The sequence below is a fragment of the Thunnus maccoyii genome, chromosome 23 (genome assembly GCF_910596095.1).
Source record: "Thunnus maccoyii chromosome 23, fThuMac1.1, whole genome shotgun sequence".
Classification (NCBI taxonomy): Eukaryota; Metazoa; Chordata; class Actinopteri; order Scombriformes; family Scombridae; genus Thunnus; species Thunnus maccoyii.
Genome location: NC_056555.1, coordinates 7025479 through 7045623, shown reverse-complemented (window position 1 = coordinate 7045623; position 20145 = coordinate 7025479). Strand labels below are relative to the sequence as shown.

General features: G+C 41.0%; 1 protein-coding gene across 5 annotated transcripts in view; it reads right to left on the bottom strand.

Moving 5' to 3' along the window:
• Positions 1 to 291: 291 nt before the first annotated feature.
• camk1da (calcium/calmodulin-dependent protein kinase 1Da) overlaps positions 292 to 20145 on the bottom strand; it is a 63226-nt gene continuing 43372 nt past the window's right edge. For 4 of the 5 annotated variants that reach the window (XM_042403177.1, XM_042403179.1, XM_042403178.1 and 1 more), the window contains 8 exons: positions 17845 to 17983; positions 17276 to 17402; positions 11346 to 11421; positions 7687 to 7799; positions 6964 to 7042; positions 6757 to 6844; positions 5721 to 5970; positions 292 to 4918 (listed from right to left, as the gene is read on the bottom strand). In XM_042403177.1, the coding sequence (XP_042259111.1) occupies positions 4794 to 4918; positions 5721 to 5970; positions 6757 to 6844; positions 6964 to 7042; positions 7687 to 7799; positions 11346 to 11421; positions 17276 to 17402; positions 17845 to 17983 (997 nt within the window). In that variant the 3' untranslated portion in view covers positions 292 to 4793. The remainder of the gene's footprint in view (positions 4919 to 5720; positions 5971 to 6756; positions 6845 to 6963; positions 7043 to 7686; positions 7800 to 11345; positions 11422 to 17275; positions 17403 to 17844; positions 17984 to 20145) is intronic. The other variant, XR_006093881.1, reaches the window with a different exon arrangement.

The window sequence follows — 20145 nt, the reverse complement described above, 5'->3', positions numbered from 1 at the left end:
CAAAAACAGCAGACACAAAACCACAGAAGAGCACCTGAACCCTCTGCCTGCCTCACAGCACATTCGTAAACCCAAACGTCCAGACTGAAGTGGACGACATCACATTTAATGAAACATATTCTTACAGTGTTGGCTGATAATTCATTAACATCTTTGTGCCGGAGAGAAATCTGGTACACCACTTTCACAATGTAGCTCATTCTATAATAATAATAATGATTGATTTCCCACGAATTGAAACTTTAATCTTTTTTTTCTTGACTATAACTGCTGATGTTTCCTTTGTGTTTCCTGCTCCCACAAGAAAACGCACTGAAAAATGTATTAAAAAATGCATAGCAATCAATGGGTATGTACTGTATACATGGTTACAGTGAATAATCAGATTAAGGTGACCATTGGAATAAAGCCCTTACATGGTTGGAAGTTCCCCTCAGTAATGCAGGTTTACATAAATCAACTCCAAAGTTGGGTTAGTTTCCTTCTGAGAAGAATGTAACACAAGACCCCAGTAAAAAAAGTCAGAATAAACACAGATTTCTGAAAAATGAACTGTGTAGTCATGCAGAGGAGACATATGGGTGTTGTAATTCAGTAAGAAACACTAAAGGTTCCTCTTTCTTTGTGACTGCGACACGTGCACATTTGAAAAAGCAAAATAAACCAGGCTTAAGAGTTTATACTGCAGATCAAGGTGTCATGTCTCCTTTGCTTACACATGTATCAAGACTATTCAACTAAATTGCCAGGATAACATGCATAAAGTAACTGCTATCAAACAATATATTCTGTAATGTATTCAGCCAATTAGCCTAAAATGTAAAATCTATCTAAAACAGGTCATCAGTCTCTGTAAAGACAAGAAGTAACTGCTCAATGTCAGTGCCGTCACCACATCCAGAAGTTCTATGATTTATGCTTATGCGTTCCAACAACCATGTACCTAATATGGAGTGTGTGTATATGTGTGTGTGGAGTTCAGAAGAGTTCAATGGAGTACAATGAAAGGGTGCAGAGGTAGAGCTGCCGCAGTAACGGCATTACTGCGGCGTCGCAATCATGTCATGCCTACCGCAGTCAGGCTGCTCACTGGTTCACTGCTGAGTGAGCAGCTCAAGTGATGGGATATTAGTTATTCTCTCAGGCTTGACATAAGGAATGACGTGCCTGCCAAATGCCGATCAATATTCCTGCTGCAAAGTCGGCCTCTTAATGGCAACACTGGAATAAAGATAGACATTTAGATTATAGAGGCTATAAAGAATAGACTATAACAGGAATAAATGCATTTGAAAAGTTTAAAGTATTTAGGAACCAATTATTTTATAACATCTGAGGTTTACATTTTTTTTTATGGCGGTTACTGCGACACTAATTTGTGCGGTTAGGAAAAAAAACGATACCACGGCTCTATGTGGAGGCCTTTCTCAGAAGACATTTTGATGTACCACAGTAGGAAAGGCAAAGGTGAGAATAATTAAATTAATGAAGATTGAATTCCATTTAGCTGTTTCAGTATCAGGGTCCCAGTACTGCACTTGCTGGCTCACTGTCATACTTTCATGACTTACTGGGACACTTGAAGAGAACGGAGCCAATGTTAATGTTAACACCTGTGCTTTCCCTACTGTGACAAGCTTAAATGTCTTCTATGAAAAAGCCTATTGCCATCTATCAAAATGTTTTTTAATATTACCACCAGAGGGCACCAAAATCAGAAATATTTAAACCCTACATGCAGTAGCTTTAAACAACATTTGCATAAAATATTTACTTTTAAAAAACAACTATGACAAGAAACGATATCTCCTAAAGTAAGTGACAGTGATGTAAAACTGTACTGACTGTAAAACACAGGAAAATAGCAGACAATTCAAACACACTGGAAATGTGAGAAAGTAGAGAGACAGATTCACAAATGTCATCGTGGGTTGTTTAGTCAACTTTAGTCCCACATAGTTGGATCTTAATACATAGAGCAATGCGGTGAATTCTAATCTGACTTTTATCCAGATGTGGGCTCATAGCCACCTAGCATGCCATCAACACGCACTATGAAAAATTTGCAGATATTCTTCAGCAGCACTCTGGGAAGAAGAGATGAAAATATATATTTAAAAAAAAAGGCAGGTGGCAACTTACTAGGAAGGGATTGAAGATGAATAACTTTCTCTCCAGATGAATCTGCAGCTTGAGTTCAGCCCTTAGCTTTAGTTCACTTGTGTCTTGAACAGCTTCATAATTGACTAGTTCAGTTGTGACTAATTCACCGAGTTTTACCAAATGTTCTTCGTACCTAGCACTAGTCTTTGGCTACAATTCACAATAAAGGGATAGGTAAAATTGCATCTAATAAAGACATGACAATCTGATATGTGTGAGTGAGCACCCAACGTTGTACAGATCTGCTTTCTGATTTACTATAAAAGGCCTTTACAACCTAAGCTACTGTAGTCCTGTCTGAGACACTAGAAGGTCACATTGGAGTTAAGTCTGAGTTCCATCAAGAACAAATTAAACTTAGTGTATCAGTTGAAAAGGAGACTCCAAGCTGTGGACAGTCATTCCACTTGTTTTCATATGACAACCTCGGAAGCCCAGAAATTGACCGAAAGTGAACTTGTTTTTCCAAAGTTGGTTCAACTTATTCTCTCCCAAACTGGGGGCTTTGCCACTCATGATCACATAAATACTGTGGCCATTCACTATTATTGAACAATTTCATTATTCGTTAGAACCAAACTACGCAAACCTAGCCTTGCATTTTGGTCATGATAACTGTCAGCATTGGGGTTATAAAGGCAGGGTACAGCATGGACTAGGCGATCTGTGGTTCCATCCAATTTGGTCAAGCAACGAGCTCAGCTGCGCTGTTCCAGGGAGGGAGGGTGTCAACAGAAACTGTTGGCCAAATAATGTAACTAGTTGGGCATGTGACGCAGGATGATCGAGACCAAAACTCGGAGTGATGGTGGGATAATCTGAGCCCAAGTCTGAGTCTTCTATATTCAAGTCACTACAATACTGAAATAAGGACACAACATCTTCAGCCCTCAGTCATTAACTGTGATGCCATGACGCCTGGAACGGCGACACTGACAGAAAATCCTAAACCAGGAAAGTGGTATTCGCCAGCAAACAGTGCAGCTGCAGTTTTCCCTGAGCACTACTGAACTGGGTGCAGCTTGATGATGCAAGGTGAGATCATGGCTTCATTAGAGGGGGAAGGAACGGCAGCAGGCAACAGCTTTTCCATCTTGGATTTTGACTCAACAAAGGCCAAATGATCTGAAGAAAACCATGTGGCACATGGTTATATATCTCAAAGATGGTTTCTAACCAATACATTTCAGCCACTTAAAAGTTCATTGCGCTGCTTGCAGCTCCTTAGTTTAGGAAGTCAAATGGCAAGCTATTGTGTAATCACAAACATTCTCAACTGGAGGCAGTTTTCCATTAAACATGTACCTCTAACCTCCTATCCTATCCTAACCCAAACCTGCTGCATGTCCATAGTAACCTGTATGTGTCCCTTAAAGGGTGATTGTTATAAAAGTCTTATAAAGTAAGAAAATAATAAACTCAGACTCTTTCAGACAATAAAGAAGTTGTACAATGCTCTGACATCCACTCTTTATAAAGGTTTACAATCTCTACTCTCTGTCTGATAAATATAGGTGGATGGCGGTTAAATCTGTGTCTGAGAACATATCTGACCCTCTCTGTGCAAAATAGATAAAGCGCTAACTCATGTTTCCACATCTCAACAGTCGTATGGTACTTTTAAAGCACTTCTTAAAGCACAAACAAACAGAAAAACAAGCCCATATAAAAGGTCTTAAAGGTGCTATGGGTAGCTTTTTAACATGAATAAATCATTGTCACATTAGTTTGCAACATTGGTAAAATGAGTGTAAACAAATGAGTTCATCATGCCTCTTTGCATTTTACACAGCCACCAGGTCAGATTTGGAGGTAATTGTGATTGCTTTACAGCACATAACAGGAAGGGGGCGCTTTTCTTCCATACCAAACAGAGCTAAAGCAACAACAGGGTTATGGGAAATGGGGTCCCAGTTAAGAGAAATGCTTGCACAATCAATAGCTGTTAATTGGCATGAGGTAGAGGCGACCAATCGTCTTGACTATGGTCTAATTTATTTACAGTAATCATACCAATGTAGCACTATTAATTTGACAATGAGATGTTTTCTTTTTAAAAGTTATGCATATCACCTTTAAAATTAACAGTAACAATAAAAAATAAAACAATCCAGTTGCCAGTAGTCAAACCTAAGTTGGAAAAAAGCTAAATAAAGTGTTGCAGGAAAGACCAGATTCAAGAGGGAAGTTGATGTTGACTGACATTGAATAACATGATACAGTGCGACCGGCCCCACCATGAACCACTAATTACTGCTCAAAATTGGAGCAGCGAACGCCCATTTATCACTACAGTTAGTTGTAACCAATTACAGCTGGCTTCACAAACATCCTCAGTGAGAGTCAGGATTAGGAGTTAGGAATCCTACTCAGCGTCCTGGTGGGTGCGTGGTGGGTGTACAGTATGGCGCTGTGTGGCTTGAATCGGTGGGATAAAGGTTAAGTCCTCTGCTCTCTCGTGAGCAGGGCAGGGAACTGGCTGGAGGGCGCATCCAAGAAGAAGTGCAGTGAGGAGAGGGAAGGACGAAGAAGAGGGTGATCCTCTTCCTCTCCTGTCGTCCTCCATCTCTTTCCGTCTCTCTGCCTCACAGAGCTGTGGCCTCCCAGCTGGTTCCCCGCGGGACCTGGCGTCACTTGGTCTCCGTGAGCATCGGGGCGGGGACCGCTGAGGGATGTGGCCGGCTCAGCTCTGCCCCCGCAGCAGGAGAAGAGGCTGCAGATGCCAGGCTGCAGGGCGTAGCCGGCGTGGTTACACCTGAGAGGGAGGAGTCAGCAGCGGTTGGATTATCAGCGAGGCAGATTTTTTATTGTCCTGTAATTGACAGTTAGCTAAACCACAGCCCCCTTAGCTAAAGCTGCCACTCTTGTCAAGCTTTCAGATGTAGTTTATAGTGATGACAGTTGACAAATTCACCACCCGAAAAAAATCTTAAGTCATTTTTGAAATAATGGGTTCTTGTTTTCAGAGGAGGACAAAAGCAGTTTGTTATTTCTAGCTGGAAAAAGTTGCTTTTGGCAGCTTAAATGATAGCTTTTGCTAGCAGATTGTTGCTAGCTAATGAAGCTAACGTTAGCGTTGATTGAAAAGGCCTTCTTCAAAAATACTGGGAAAAATGCAATTACTATAATCACCTTGACTTGTAGTTATTTTTCTTTTTTATGTCTGAACCCTTTTAAATGCATTATGAACTGTGCCTGTGCTTTTTTATTTTATTGTGCTGTTTTGTCCCAGACCCCATCTGTTCTGTGGTAAGCTAGTTAGGTAGACATGCTAACATTTGCAACTTATGTTAAAACAGAAAAACAAAGTTTAATCCCTTTCTTACACATTTGCTCTTGTATTTTTGGTTTTGGAGAGGGTAAAAGAGACCAGAAACTACCTTCTAAACTCTATTAATGGATAATCACTCTTGAAAGGCTAATTACAGTTGCTAAGCTTTTTGGAAAACCATTGTTCGGGGAAGTGGTTTAGTGAACACTCAATTCTTTAACTTTTTGTAATGCACATATGTTCTCTTGTTTTTGTGGTGCCACTGACACCATTGACTCATACTCACATTCCTTGCGTGGAGCTGCTATGTTGTTGTCTATGGAAGAGGTTTTGCTGGCAGCTGAGTTGGTGCTTTGCGCTGCCTGGCCGGTGCTTTGGCTCTGAGCTGGCTGGTTCTGGCCTGGCTGGCTCTGGCCAGGCTTCTGCGCCTGGCTTGGCCTGGTCAGTGGGTTGGAGGAGTCCATACTGCTCCCCATGCTGCTGCCAAGCTGCAGCCGCCTCATGTGCCGAACCACAGCGGTGGCATTGAACGCTTGCTGGAGAGAGGAAGAGGAAGGAAAAAGACATCATGGAAGAGTGAGAGGAATATGAAACAGTGAGCTCTCAATTTGCCTTGATTTCTGAGTTCCTTAAATGCATTTAGAGAACCAGTGAAAAAGCACTTTATGGGCATCTTGTATCTTTTATGATGCGTCTCCTGTTTAAGTGAGATGTTTTTGTGGGACAAAAGAGCAAGGAACCATCCAAAAGTGCAAAAGAAACAAGGAAGGGCCAGAATTGTTCAAAAAAATAAGTGATGGTTTTATTAATTGTGTTTTTTATTTGTACTTGCTGGTACAGAATGAGGTTACTGCACTGGAAGGAAGGAGTAGGAGTGGGAAAATATAGAGAATTTTTTATGTCTGTGAAAAGATTAGAAAAAAAGTGATTCTTCACTTCATAGCTGCTTTGAAGTTTCAAACCAGAATCTGCTTTCAATGAACTGGCACCAGTATAAAAGTACCATGATACGGCCTTCTCTTGCTCTTCATCTTCCATTAAAAACATCTGAGGTTCAAATATTACACAAGCTGGATGTTTTATTAACAACCTGAGCTAAGACTTTTTAAAGAAATTTATCTCAAGTCTGCAGATTACTCTCACTTGTCCTGAAAGCATCAGTGGATGACTCCCGACCGTATGGCGGGCCAGGTTTTTACTACCAAGTGATTCATCTTTCAAAAAACACAGACAATAGTTGAAGGAGTTGCACTGGAGCGTACCGCAGTCTGCTGCAATAGAGCCAAAACCACAGATAATAAACTACTGTAAACAAAATTTACCCTCCATTTGCTCTTGGCGAAGTTCTTTCTGATCTGCCGACTGACGGACTCGTGGATGTTCTTGCAGAGAGCTGTATCCCCGGCGATCCTGACACACACAAACACACACACAAATTCTCTGTAACACTTATGACTGTACATGAAAATCTATATTGATTTTATGCCTTTTTGTCAGCCTTTGTTTTTAAATGTGTGTGTCTTTCTCACCAGGGGTGTCTGAGTGCCTGTTCACAGGTGAAACGCTTGGATGGATCTTTTTCCATCAGACTGCTGATGAAATCCTTGGCTGGAAGAAACATAAACAGATACCTTTAGACAAACAAACATCAACTTAAAACAGCATTCTACCCAATCTACTCACAAAAGAAAATAAGGACACAAATACACGGGTTATCTTTAAAATTTCAGTCAGGTTAGGATGTTTGTCTGCCTCACCACAGACCTCCATCTTCTGTTGAGGTGACAAAGAAAAAAAATAAATAATTGGAGTTATGAAGTTCTTACAAAACACCAGCAATCTGCAAACTTAGAATACTTTGGCTGTTGTTTGGTAAAACCCTTGTAACTCTGGTTTGGGTGATTTCCATTAGTTCTGAGCACCATCTGCTTTGTTTGCTTTAAGAGGAAGCCAGACTCTTCACCTGACAGCACACAAAGTGACATTTCATCCACACATGCCCATAAACTCACAAGGCTGGAGTCTCTAATTGGTTTGTCAGACAGGCTTTGCAAATGGCTGTGTTGGTGACTGATGACCCCACACATACATTTTCCCACATACATTCATTCCAAACAGATGACGTCAGAGGCCGTGATGGAGAGGTGGTATGTGGTCCATATGTGCCACGTGGTGGACGGAGGGGTAGGTAAGGAAGGGTGAGCGGCCAAGGAAGGTGAGGGAGAAGATAAAGGAGGATGAGGAAGGCTCACCTGAGTCTGATATGTCATCCCAATACGGCGCGTCAAACTCGTAGTCGGCTTTCAGGATCTGTTCGAACAGCTTGGAGTCGTTTTCATCGTAGAACGGAGGATAACCACACAGCCTGCAGACGAGAGGTTCACTCAGTCAAGTGAATAGGAAGGTGTAGCCAAACTTTTGACTGGTGTTGTATATTTATTCATTTACTAATTTATCCAATAACTTTCCTGTAGACTGTTTTGTCTACTTCAGTTTTTTTTTAATGTTATTTAGCATGTATCTGCCATTATGTGATACATATCAATATTAGAAAAATATGTGAATACTTTAATCCATATTGCCCAGCCTTACCCCGGATGTAAGGTGTTATATCCGTAGCTTGATGTCACCTCATGTAAACTGTTATGCCCTTATTCGTGACAGGTGACAAAGTGATTTTTGGTCACTGCAGTGGTTAATGTGACGGTCCCTTTACTTGCTGGAGCTGGCTGTATCACGTTTAATATGACATTACTGTGCTGGTGAACACAAATTAACTGAAGCTCCAGTCAGATTCTCCATAATGAGCCAACTGAACCAACAGCAGAGCTGCTGCTCAACCAAAAACATCATCTGTACCTCATTACTGGAGTCCTGGATGCACCAAGAGATTTTCATAAAAACTCATTAAAATGCCGTTCTCCATCGATACACACCAAAAAGACGAGAAAAACGCACCGGGAAGAGTGAAAAGAAGGTTGTGCCTGCTGTGAAGAAATAAAGGCTTTTCCATTTGTTTTTATTTATTTATTTTCTTTGCTTTCTCATTTGGTTTAAGACTCACCTGTCATTCAGCTCACCCTCCACTCTACTGAACACACCCACAACACACACACACACATACACACACATTCAAGCACACACACCAGGAAAAAAAGGAGGGTTCTGCCTGGTGTGAAGAGATACTTTTCTTTTGTTTTTTGGCTTTCACGTTTGGTTGGAGGCTCAGCCGTCACTCACCATCCATCCCAATGAACACACACACATATATACACACGCACACACACGCACACACTCTCAGAATCCCGAGTGATTATAATGGCTGATTACCTGATGTGATCTTTCCACCTGAGCAGCAGCTAAAAGCTAACAAGGTCTGAATCCCATCGCTAATTGGCCTAATTGCCAGCAGGAAGCTGCTCTTTCTCTCTCCGTACGTGTGTGCACACACACATACACACACACACTTGTTTCTCCACCAAGTTTGCGGTTGTACCAAAATCTTTTATGACTCACATTTACAAAAAAAGCTAAATTTCAAATGTGGTTTACCGGACCAAGGACACACACACACACACACTGTGACACACACAAACACACAGATGTATATGATAGTGCCATTTCCTCTGCCAGCTCACACGCTCTGCATCCCATTAACCTGCTGCTGACCTCTGACCCCTGATCAGACCTCACACTCAAGATAATAATGTCTCTGTCAGTTGGAGCACACACACAAAACTGGACACAGAGATGTAGACACACACACACTTTAAATGAATTAGTGTGTTTTGGCTTTGGGCGCCAACAGCATTGTACAGTACGCTAACACACACACACACACACACACACTGTCAAACACACAAACACAAAGATATATATGATAGTGCCATTTCCTCTGCATGCTCACACGCTCTGCATCCCATTAACCTGCTGCTGACCTCTGACCCCTGATCAGACCTCGCACTCAAGATAATAATGTCTGTCAGGTGGATCACACGCACAAAAATGGACACACACACCTTAAAGTGGTGTGTTTTGGCTTTGAGCGTCAACAGCATTGTACAGTACATTAACACACACACTCACACACACACACACACACACGAGCACAAGCAGACTCAAAAATGTACACACACACACACACGCAAAATGAAGCATAGCACACACACTCTAAATCTACCTCAGGCACATCACAATGAAAGAACATATTGTAGTTTTTACTGTTACATACACACAAGTGGATGTGTGTGTATGTGTGTTTTGGGGGTTTAAGGGGGGTGGGGGGTGGTAAGAGGTGGGGGTGACACAGCAGAAGAAAATAAAAAGCAGAGAAAAAGAAGTCTAGCCTGCAGCTCCATGTCCATACAAGGCCATTCAGCAGAGCTCCATCTGGCCCCGATGACGGCACACAGCAACATCACCATCATCATCATTGCACACACACACACACACACTGACACAGACAAACACTGGCAGGGTAAAATCAACAAATACACACATGCCCCCCCCCCCCCCCCCCCCCCCCCCCCCCCCCCCCCCACACACACACACACACACACACATACACACACACGTGACGAGGGTTTAAGTACAGCTACAGTGCAGGGTAGCAGTCTATGACCTTTAAGGGCATTAGACACCATGCACTCATTAGCATACACTAGCAGGGCTGCTGGTGTACTTTTTTAAAACTGTCCTTCGCAAGACCAACAATGTTACAGGAGTGCAATGCTAAACTGGTGGAACACTTTTTCAATGGAAAGAATGGAAACACTCTTTAATTTAATGTTGGGTGTTTTTGAGTGTATAATACATCACACCTCAGCTGGTGTTTAGATGGAGGTGAATCACACTGTCTCATACAGAATGTGTGTCTGACTCTTCTACTGAGGAGCTGTGGTGCACTTTCTAATTCCTACATGGAGAAGAAGAAGGGAGGTGTTTTTTATTTGTTATGTGGAGGACCATGTACTGTCTGTAAGTCTCAAATCTGTCACGGCAAGTCACAACACAAGTATGAATACACCAAAGGCCTTTTTCCACAGAAGACATTTTGACATTTCAGAGTAGCAAAAGCACAGGTATAAATAGTTAAATTAATGATGGCTGAAGTCTATTTATCTGCTTCAGTTTCAGGGTTCCGGTATGGTGCTGTATGGTTCACTGTCACACTGTTATGGCTTACTGGAACACTCAAAGAGAACGGAGCCATGGTTAATGTTATTAGTAATACCTGTGCTTTGTGACAAGACAAAAATTCTGCTCTGAAAAAGGCTTACTGTCACAGAGACTGATATTTCATCCTGTGCAGCATTCAGGTACTATGGAGGAGAAAGTCACAACTAGTCTGTTTTAGGACAGAGTAATGTATGCTAACATGTGCAAACTAACTAACTTTACCTCACACACAAATATGGCCATAAATGATGAAAAGTGTCTGGAAAACTTTCATCCTGATGGAAAGACTCAACACCTAAATATTGCAAGTTTCTGTTGCATTCAGCCAAGTGGTGCTGGCAGCAATTCCCACCTCACTTAAATGCAGCATCAAATCACACTTGTTCCCTTGTCTAATTCAAGTAATAAAACACTACTGCGCCAAACTGAATGTGCATGATAGTGTCATAAATGTAAAGGGATGTGTCACAGGAAATCTGCTCCTGGTGTAAATTTGACTCTGGCTTTTCTAACATTAGCCTCCAACTGTTCCACCGTGACAACAGTCCATATGAAGTGACATCAAAATGCTTGAAAAGGTAAAAATGTATTTATATGCACATCCAAAATACTGAATAATAATTGATCAAGATTGCTAGGGTGCCACACGTGCGCCCTCTATTAGTGATACCAGTTAGAAACCACTTGCTGTATAGTGAGATTTAATGCAGTGCAGATGAGATATGATACTCACAGGATATAGGCGATCACTCCAATGGACCAGCAGTCCACTGCCTTACTGTACGGCTTCTGGGCAAGAACCTCTGGAGCTGAGAGAGAAAGAGAGAGGGAGAGATTTGGTTAGCTTTGGTTAGTGATGCTTTTCATACTTCCGTCTTGCAGTGGCCTTGTGGTTATTTAACAAAACTTAAAATTTAGGTTGTGTTTTCAGTAGCGTTTGACTTTATTGTCAGCTTGAGGCCCAGTTAAAGCTGCAGTGGGATTTTTATGTGAAAATATAGCTGTTTTATAAGCCTGCAAACTGAGGAAAAGCTGCAGACTCTCCACGTCTGCTCAAATTAAAATCACATGTCCGTTTGGTTAATGGTGGGAAATTTTCTGCGGGAGGTACAGGTTCTCACAGCTCCGAAACCTGTGACTATCTAACCTAAAGTCGACATGTTCCGATCAGCGTTACAACCAACAGATCTGAAGGGAAAGGGACCTGCTAAATGTCTTGATTCAATGAACGTTTTCCTCTCTTTCAGTTTTGCTGTGCTTCACTCTGGCCTGACCTTCCTCTGCAGCTCATTATCCGGCCCCGGACAGAGCAAATTACCGATGACAGTAAGCTCACCAAAACATCACCTCACACATACACACACAAGGCCGGCTCGAAATAGATTTGGCAAACGCACATACACATAACCAGATATGAAGAAATACCAGTCATATCTTGGGCAAAATATAAACGTTGCACACATGCACTGAATCAGTACTTAGGTTTGTTTATAGGTCTACCCTGACTCATTGTGATGGTGTGTGTGTGTGTGTGTGTGAGTGTGTGTGTTCTTGTTTTGCTGGATTCAGAATGAGGACATTGTTAAACACTGAGGTCATTGTGTCTGGTTCTCAGTACTTCAAAAAGTTTGTTTAGGGTCAAAGATGTTACTTAGATTTAGAGCTGGTATAATACTGCTAAATCTGGTATCTGGTGAAGCACACTCATTTGAAATATGTTGTTTTCATTTCATTTTTGATTACAGTAACTACATTTCTGCTGATAAATGCTTATTTCTTCGGCGTTCCTGCACTGCACATCCTACAAATCACCTGTCAAACTCTGGATGAGACTTTATCTTTGGATTTTTTTTGTTGATGAAACTTGAGTTTTTGTTTTGGTTCGTTCTCGTTTCCAAACAAACTGTTGTTTCCTCCGATTGTGCCAAAATTTGCGCTTCGTTAAAATATGATTTCAGATGTTTGTCCAGCACTCTTGTGGAAGTAAAACAGCAAAATCATGCCAACTGTAGGTCTATCAATTGCCTTTTAAGCAGTCAAAATGGTTTTGACCATTAATTACAGAGAATAGAACGAGTAAATAAACAGCTCTTTGTTTTACCAGACTTCGCTAGAGCTGCACTGATGAAGTCCATTCACACTGTGCACTGTGGCAAATTTATATTGTGTGTGTTGTGCAGCTGCTTCACAGTTAAAGCCATCAAGCCAACAGGAATCTGAGAACAGACAACGGCAAGCTGACTACCATATGTTTTATGTATCTTTATTTATTATGTTGTATATATGAACTTCATAAGACATTCTCTTTTAGTGTCACTTTCTAACAATCGTGGCCTTCATCTTCTTCACCGTCATCAAACAACACAGTACAAAGAATATTTAAGTGAGTGTGACAGAAGGTATATACAAATGCAAACATACAAAATGTTTAAATGTTTTATAAAGTGTTTATAATGAGTTTTTGACCTCTTCTGACTATTTTCTGTCTCAGGAAGAAGTTGAAGTTGTGCCAGAAAATCCCCACTCACTTTTTAGGGGACATTTACTGTTCTGTTTTTCTCTGCCGATCAACAAGCACTGTCCCTGTCAAATAAACTAATAAAATAAAACAAAATAAAGGGGGTGTCACTGGAGATTTATACCTTGAAGCAGCTACAGGCGGCTTTGTAAACAGTTTCAGCCCCTATTCAACAGATACCACGGCAGGGCGCACACTTTAACATCCCGTTAAACTGCAGAACATCCTTAAAAAGGCACAAGTGTTAAAAAATGTGTGATGACTTCATTGATTGGAATGTAACACCTGATAGTGCAGCATGAGGTCACCACTGAAGATGCATTGTTTCCAGGAATTAATAGACCGAGTGCCTATTTGATGGGATCGTTAAATCTTTGTTTTATTGCATCTCATTTCATCATATCATCCAACTGCATACTTTCTCTTTCTCGTCTGGACCAACAGCTCACACTGTCGGTGTGTTATTGTGACGTGAAGGTCACCTTTGATTTAGCGTCATGCATAACGGTGAGCTGGTATCAGTTAAATTATAGCACATGTACGGGCATTTGCTTCAACAGATTCGACACACATTTGTGAACATGCTGAATTAGATATATTTTAAAGGACACTACGAGGCTGATGGAACTTTATCAATGGATGTTTTTTCAGTACAGTGAAACTAAATGCAAACTGTGTGTTTTTGCGCACTCGATCGCCCTTATCGTTCAGATCAGGTTTTCATTTGATGCGTTCCAGTGTTATTTGTGTTTGAGTTATATTTAGACACACTTTGTCTGGAGTGGAAATGCCCTGTAGACAAGCAAACCTCTGCAGGAGGGCGAGGAGGGTGGATATGAAGCACCGAATGAGATGGATGGGACAGACGGAGAGAAGGGGGAAAAGAGAGAGATTGACCATTTAAAGTGAAATCCTGGCTGGTGTGATTTTTTTTCCAACGTGTGTGAGTGCATGTCTGTATGTTTACGCATGAGCATATTTGAGTCACTAGTGTATGCCGTTTTATAAAAATTTCATAAGCTTTAAATCAAAATACAGATAAACATGTTTGAGAGTAGATAAAACATCCACTCATCTGGATTAAGTTGGTCTAAAGGGGATGCTATCATTTCAATTTCAAGAGGTCATCAACATTAAAGATGAAAACCGTGAATTATCAGTTTGTATTTGTATGACAGATTTGTTTATGTGGGGGGTTTGTACACTTTGTCAGAAACATGAGCAGAACAACCGGTCCGGTTATGTTCCAACATCCACTTGTGTGTGTGCTGTCAACACCGAACATCTGTCTCTTATAACAACACACATAGACAAGGACACATACGCACAGAAACGGGCACACACACACACAAGCAGCTGAACTCACATGCAAACAACGATTCACAGGCAAACATACACAAAAAAACAAAAATAAGTACATGTATACATACACATTTATGCTAACACACACACACACACACATACACCAGTGCTTTTCTGCTCCATGTTGACTCTGCAGGGGGAGGGTCGTCTGTGAGGGAGTGATAAGCACGACTGGCAAATGTGTGTGTGTGTGTGTGTGTGGTGCACACAGATTGAGGATCTGAACCACACACACACACACACACACACACACACACACAGCTCCAGATCACACAGAATGAACAAATGATGATGCAGGAAACACAAACGGACAGTGTCAGATGGAAACAACATGCGCTCATTGAATTTTTCATGTGTTTTGTTGGATTGATACTGAAATCTAAGTGAAGACAGCTCAGTCCATATTTACACTAACTTTAAGTGACAAAATGAGAAATACACAAGTATATAAACCGGGGCTGTCAAGCGATTCAAAATTGAATCGTGATTAATCGCATGACTTTGTGTGGTTAATTGCTTTTAATCACAAATGAATTGCACATTTTTTTATCTCTTCAAAATTTACCGTAAAGGGACATTTTTCAAGTGTTAATACTCTTATCAACATGGGAGTGGACAAGATATGCTTGCTTTATGCAAATGTCTGCATTTATTGTTAGAAGTCAATTAACAACACAAAACAATGACAAAGACATTTGTCAGAAACCCAGTACAGCATTTAGCTTTTTAACAATACGCTCAAATCATAATTTATGGCAAACTCAAGCCCTACAGGCAACAGATGGGCACATTGGCCAGCTAAATTTTCCATTACTTCAGTACTGATTAAAGATCACTTCCTGGATCCCTCACTTCAAAAGCAAATCACACAATGTAATTGTGTCCTCACATGGGAAAAATAAAGGCTCACAAAAAAATCCCTTTGTGCTATGAGACAAAAACAAGATAATAGAAAAGTGAGCAGGAAACAGTGGAAAGGGAGTGTTAGAAAGAAGATGACTTCAGCTCTTTGGTCATCATACAGATTGTGTATCTTCGATAAGTGCAGTTGTTGGACGCAATCCGAATTATTTTACACAGACCCTCGTCCTCCACAACTGGCCTGCAAGCTGTTGCCACACATTTAGCTATTGCTGTTGAAAGCTTGCTGCTCGTAGGTTTGTCCATGAGTTTCCCTCGCACATTATCAAGCGTGGTTTGCTGCAAGCGGGATGGTTCCGGGCTAACGAGGCTAACTGCCTTAGCATTAGCTGTGTTGTTTGCTAGCAAATGGTATTTAAGACTAGATGTACTCCAGTTGTAACTCAGTTTATATTGACAGTAACTGAAAAATAACTTTGGTCCTGTCAAAAGTCCCATCTGACAAGTCCCATCTGGCTTTGAAGCAGAACTTGCAATTCAAAATACTTTTTTCTTTATCCATTGTTCCTTGCTAGTTGCCATCCCACTTAATGCTAGAGGGTTAAACTACAGGTGAGGTAAGGGGGTGTTATTTTTTTGCCACCCACTTTCCACAAAGACCTGCCCTACTCTGCTGAAGGTTCAGTTTTTAGCCTTTCCAAAACCAAAAATACAAGAGCTCAAGTGTAAGGAATCATCCAGATAACTAGCTTACAACCTACAGTAGTAATCTAGTGTTACTTCCAAGGACAGTGGCATTTCATACTAAATTGTTTTGTGGGTTTACAGGTTACAAAAGTTCACAATAGCACATCCACTGTGTAGTATATCCCAGCTGCTGTAATCCTCATCCTAAAAGCCTTTTCTCTTGTAATGTTCAAAGCGAAAACTTACACTTTGAAAATATGAACAATAAAGCAAAAAATCGAACCTCTGTCTTAACTAGCTCAACACTGCAATAGAAGAATAATGCTGTAACTTTATGGCTGGAATTTGCAGCTTTAGTCTCAGTATTTTATATGATATTCATGTAGCCCTTTTACAGGGTTGTGGTTTTAAATGGAGTCAGCATGAAACATTAAAGAGGTGGTTTTCAACCAACCAACTCCTGGTGGTAATGTTAGCTGCATTAGCTAGCTAGCTACGGCTGATAAAATCTGCCAGTGACAGTTGTTCAGCCAACAAAATCCACGGTCACTGGCAATAAATTGGAATCAAGGACCCATCATTTCAAAAATTATTATGAATATTGGGTGGTAAATCTGTCACTGATATCACTGTAATTGTGTAAATGGCAAACAGTGAACCGTCAATTATCTCTTCAGAAAATTTTGTTTTCCTCTTTTCCAGGAAACCATGGTTCTTTTCTTCTTTGTTTCTATTTTATGGCGGGTGGCAACCAGCATTAAGGTGCATTATCACCACCTACATTGTTGGAGTGTGAACCAGAGTTATCTATCCCCTTAAACAAATCAACACAAGCAAATTAAAAATAAATAAACAAAACAAAAAAAATCTATATTTCACTGAACACTGAATTCTTTTGATCAGTCCAGTTTCTCTCAAATAACAGAACGACTCACTAATCCGATGGCAAATACATTTTTTAGACTCAGTTCTTCCACTTCAAGCTTCCTGATTTCCCTCTTTAACGATTCTCGTTCTCGAGAGTATTTTTGGCAGTGACAAACTATATGCTCCGCTGATTCCGCTATCTGACAGCGCTCACATAATCCTGAGGGATGTTTGTCTATTAAGTGCAGTGTTTTATTTAGTCTCGTGTGTCCTACCCTCACCCTTCGTAAGATGTTGGGAGTGAGAAATTTAAAGAAAAAGGAGAAGAAAGATTACTGTCGGTTGTGATGGAAGACTGACTAACTCACCAACATATCCCGGCGTGCCGCAGGCGGTGGACATGACGTCGCCACTGCCCTCCATCTTAGAAAGACCGAAGTCGCTGATCATGATCTTTGACTCGTCTTGAGGATTAAAATACAGCAGGTTCTCCGGCTGGAGGGAGGGGAAAGAAAGAAAGAAAGAAAGAAAGAAAGAAAAACAGAGAGAATTAAGTGTTTTCTTTTCATTATGGTTTTCACAGGTTTTGAGGTCATTTTAGCTTTTTTTTTTTGTCGTTTGTAATAGAAACGTCCAACTTTGAGTGAGACATATGAATGTAGCTCTAAAGTTTTTTTAAACTGTGCAAGTTTTCAGAGGTTGCTCTGACCAATCCCCTCTCTTCCAACAGCCGGCACGCGCCTAGATGACCCACAAAGCACTGCATGTGTCAAGCCACAAGCAGTCCTTATTGCTGCTGTAAATCATTGACTGTCAACCGCTCGTGTGGACTTGAAACGTGGGAGGAGAGGATGAGTGTGAACACGTATATGTAGTAAGGCCTAAGGAGAAGAAGTACAAGAGTGAATGTGTGTGTGTGTGTGTGTGTGTGTTTTACCTTCAGGTCTCGGTGTACGATGCCCATCCTGTGCAGATAGTTAACAGCATCCAGGACTTGCCGGATCAGCGTGCTGGCATCTTTCTCCGTATAGAAACCTTTTTCCACGATTCGGTCAAACAGCTCTCCGCCTGACACCCTTTAGAACAGGATGGAGTGTGTGTGTCAGTGCATGTGTGTTAAACACATCAGCATGCGTACACACACTCGCACAAACTCTGTCACACACATACACACATGGCAGTAACTGGTAACAGGCTAGGGGGGTGGTTTGCTTGGTCGTGATTTCTGGTAATTTATGAGCTGTAGACGCTTCCAGCCAAGAGTGAATGGAAGCTGTGAGCCATGTGCTACCTCACACAGACACACACACACACACACGCACACACACACACACACAACATACATATATATACCCTACAGCGGTTACCATACCTTGCAACATATTTGTGTAATTTTTGAGAGTGTGATAAAAGTTGGAAAACACTTTCTCCTGTGTTCCTTGAATGTAAATCCTTTACTGCAATCCTTCATACTGATTTCACAACAGGATTATCAGATTTGCTAAATTCTTCCTGCTTGGAATACAGCTCTCAAAATCCCTGGAATATTCCAGGAATATTTCTTAATATGAAATCAAATGTTTGGTTTTTGATTCAAGATATCTTCCAGAGCGGCAGCAGAAAAAGCTTTAGTTAAAGGATTGCAGTCTGCGTGTGAGAGCCGTAAAATTTAGATTATTTCAAGTTGTCAGTGCAGTTACAGATGATTCAAGATCCCCCAAGACATGAGTCCAGATCTTGCAAGCGACACTTCCTTTGTGTCTTGATCTTAAAACATGTTGATTGGAATGATTTATAAATAAATTACATTCCCTTATAATCAGAGCAGCACAATGTTGAAGACATTGTATGATGTAGATTGAAAGAAAACTTCTTTGCCAGTGGTTTTCCATCAAATCAAATTCAGTCTGTTTATTAACAGTGCAGCTCTGTGCAAGCAGACGGAATGAAACCAATGACTGATAGAAACTCATATGTGAACAAAGAAAAACACTGCAATGTCTCCCCTCAGGCAGATTCTTTTGATAGTTAGTTCAGTTAGTTAGTTTTATGACTCCAGACCACATGAAACGACTTGTTCAAGTATACAGTAAACAGAGCGTGTACAGATGAGAACTGGCTCACCATCTGCTGCACAGGTACATAGCTCCACCTGCTGGAGGATAAGTCCACAAAATAACATCTCATCTAACCTCTCTGTATTCTCTGACTTATTTTCCAAACGCAGAGCTGGTAGCAGTACAAGTTGTGGTAGAAGTATGTAGTATAAGTAGCTGTAGCAACACTGGTAGCAGTACAGTAGTGGTACTAGTAGTGATAATACAAGTAATAGTAATAGTAGTAAAAGTAATAGTAACCAAGCAACCTTGTAGGATTAAGCATTTTGAATGATACACACACAAGCACAAATCCAACACCACAGATACACAAGAATGCACAAGGGCAAACATGAACACACACACACACACACACACACTCAATTACGCTGTGTATCTGTGGGGCGTCGTCACAGCGACAGATCAGATTAGAGCTTGTGGAAGTTAAACTCTAATGAAGTTTCGGAAAAAAAAGAGATCAGAATTAATTGCTAATCCTCTCTCTCTCTGTCTCGCTTCAAAGGGGGCAGCGACTCGTTGAGTTTCAGAGGCAGTCATGTCTGGGACTGACAAGAAAGGGCTAAACACACACATACACACACACACACACACACACACACACACACACACACAGCAAAAAGGGAGATCAACCACCAGGCTGTATGGTTGCGTAAGCGTTTTTATAAGGAGACCATGGCAATCAGACAGGAAAACCTACACAAGTGCACACACACACACACACATATATGCATTTAATTAAAAGAAATGACACACACAAATGCACAAAGACAAGCATGAAAAAAACAGACACACACAATGCCACACACACACACACACACACACACACACACACACACAGTAAAGCAAGGCTGCAGGATTGTCAAATTACCTCTGTTAAGCTTTTCACATTTAAAACATCCAACAGTGAGGAGGTTTTAAGGTCGCAGCACTTTGACGACGTCAATAATGTTGCAAGATTGTGTCCAAAATCACTCTCACATTTAACACATAGTGCACTACATTTAACCTCTGGCTTTTATTTGAGTGTGAAATGTTTGCACTATGTTGAATGAGTGAAGGTGTCAGTGATTTCTGACACGGCTCTACATACAATCAAGGATGCACGTGCAGCCAGGGAGCAG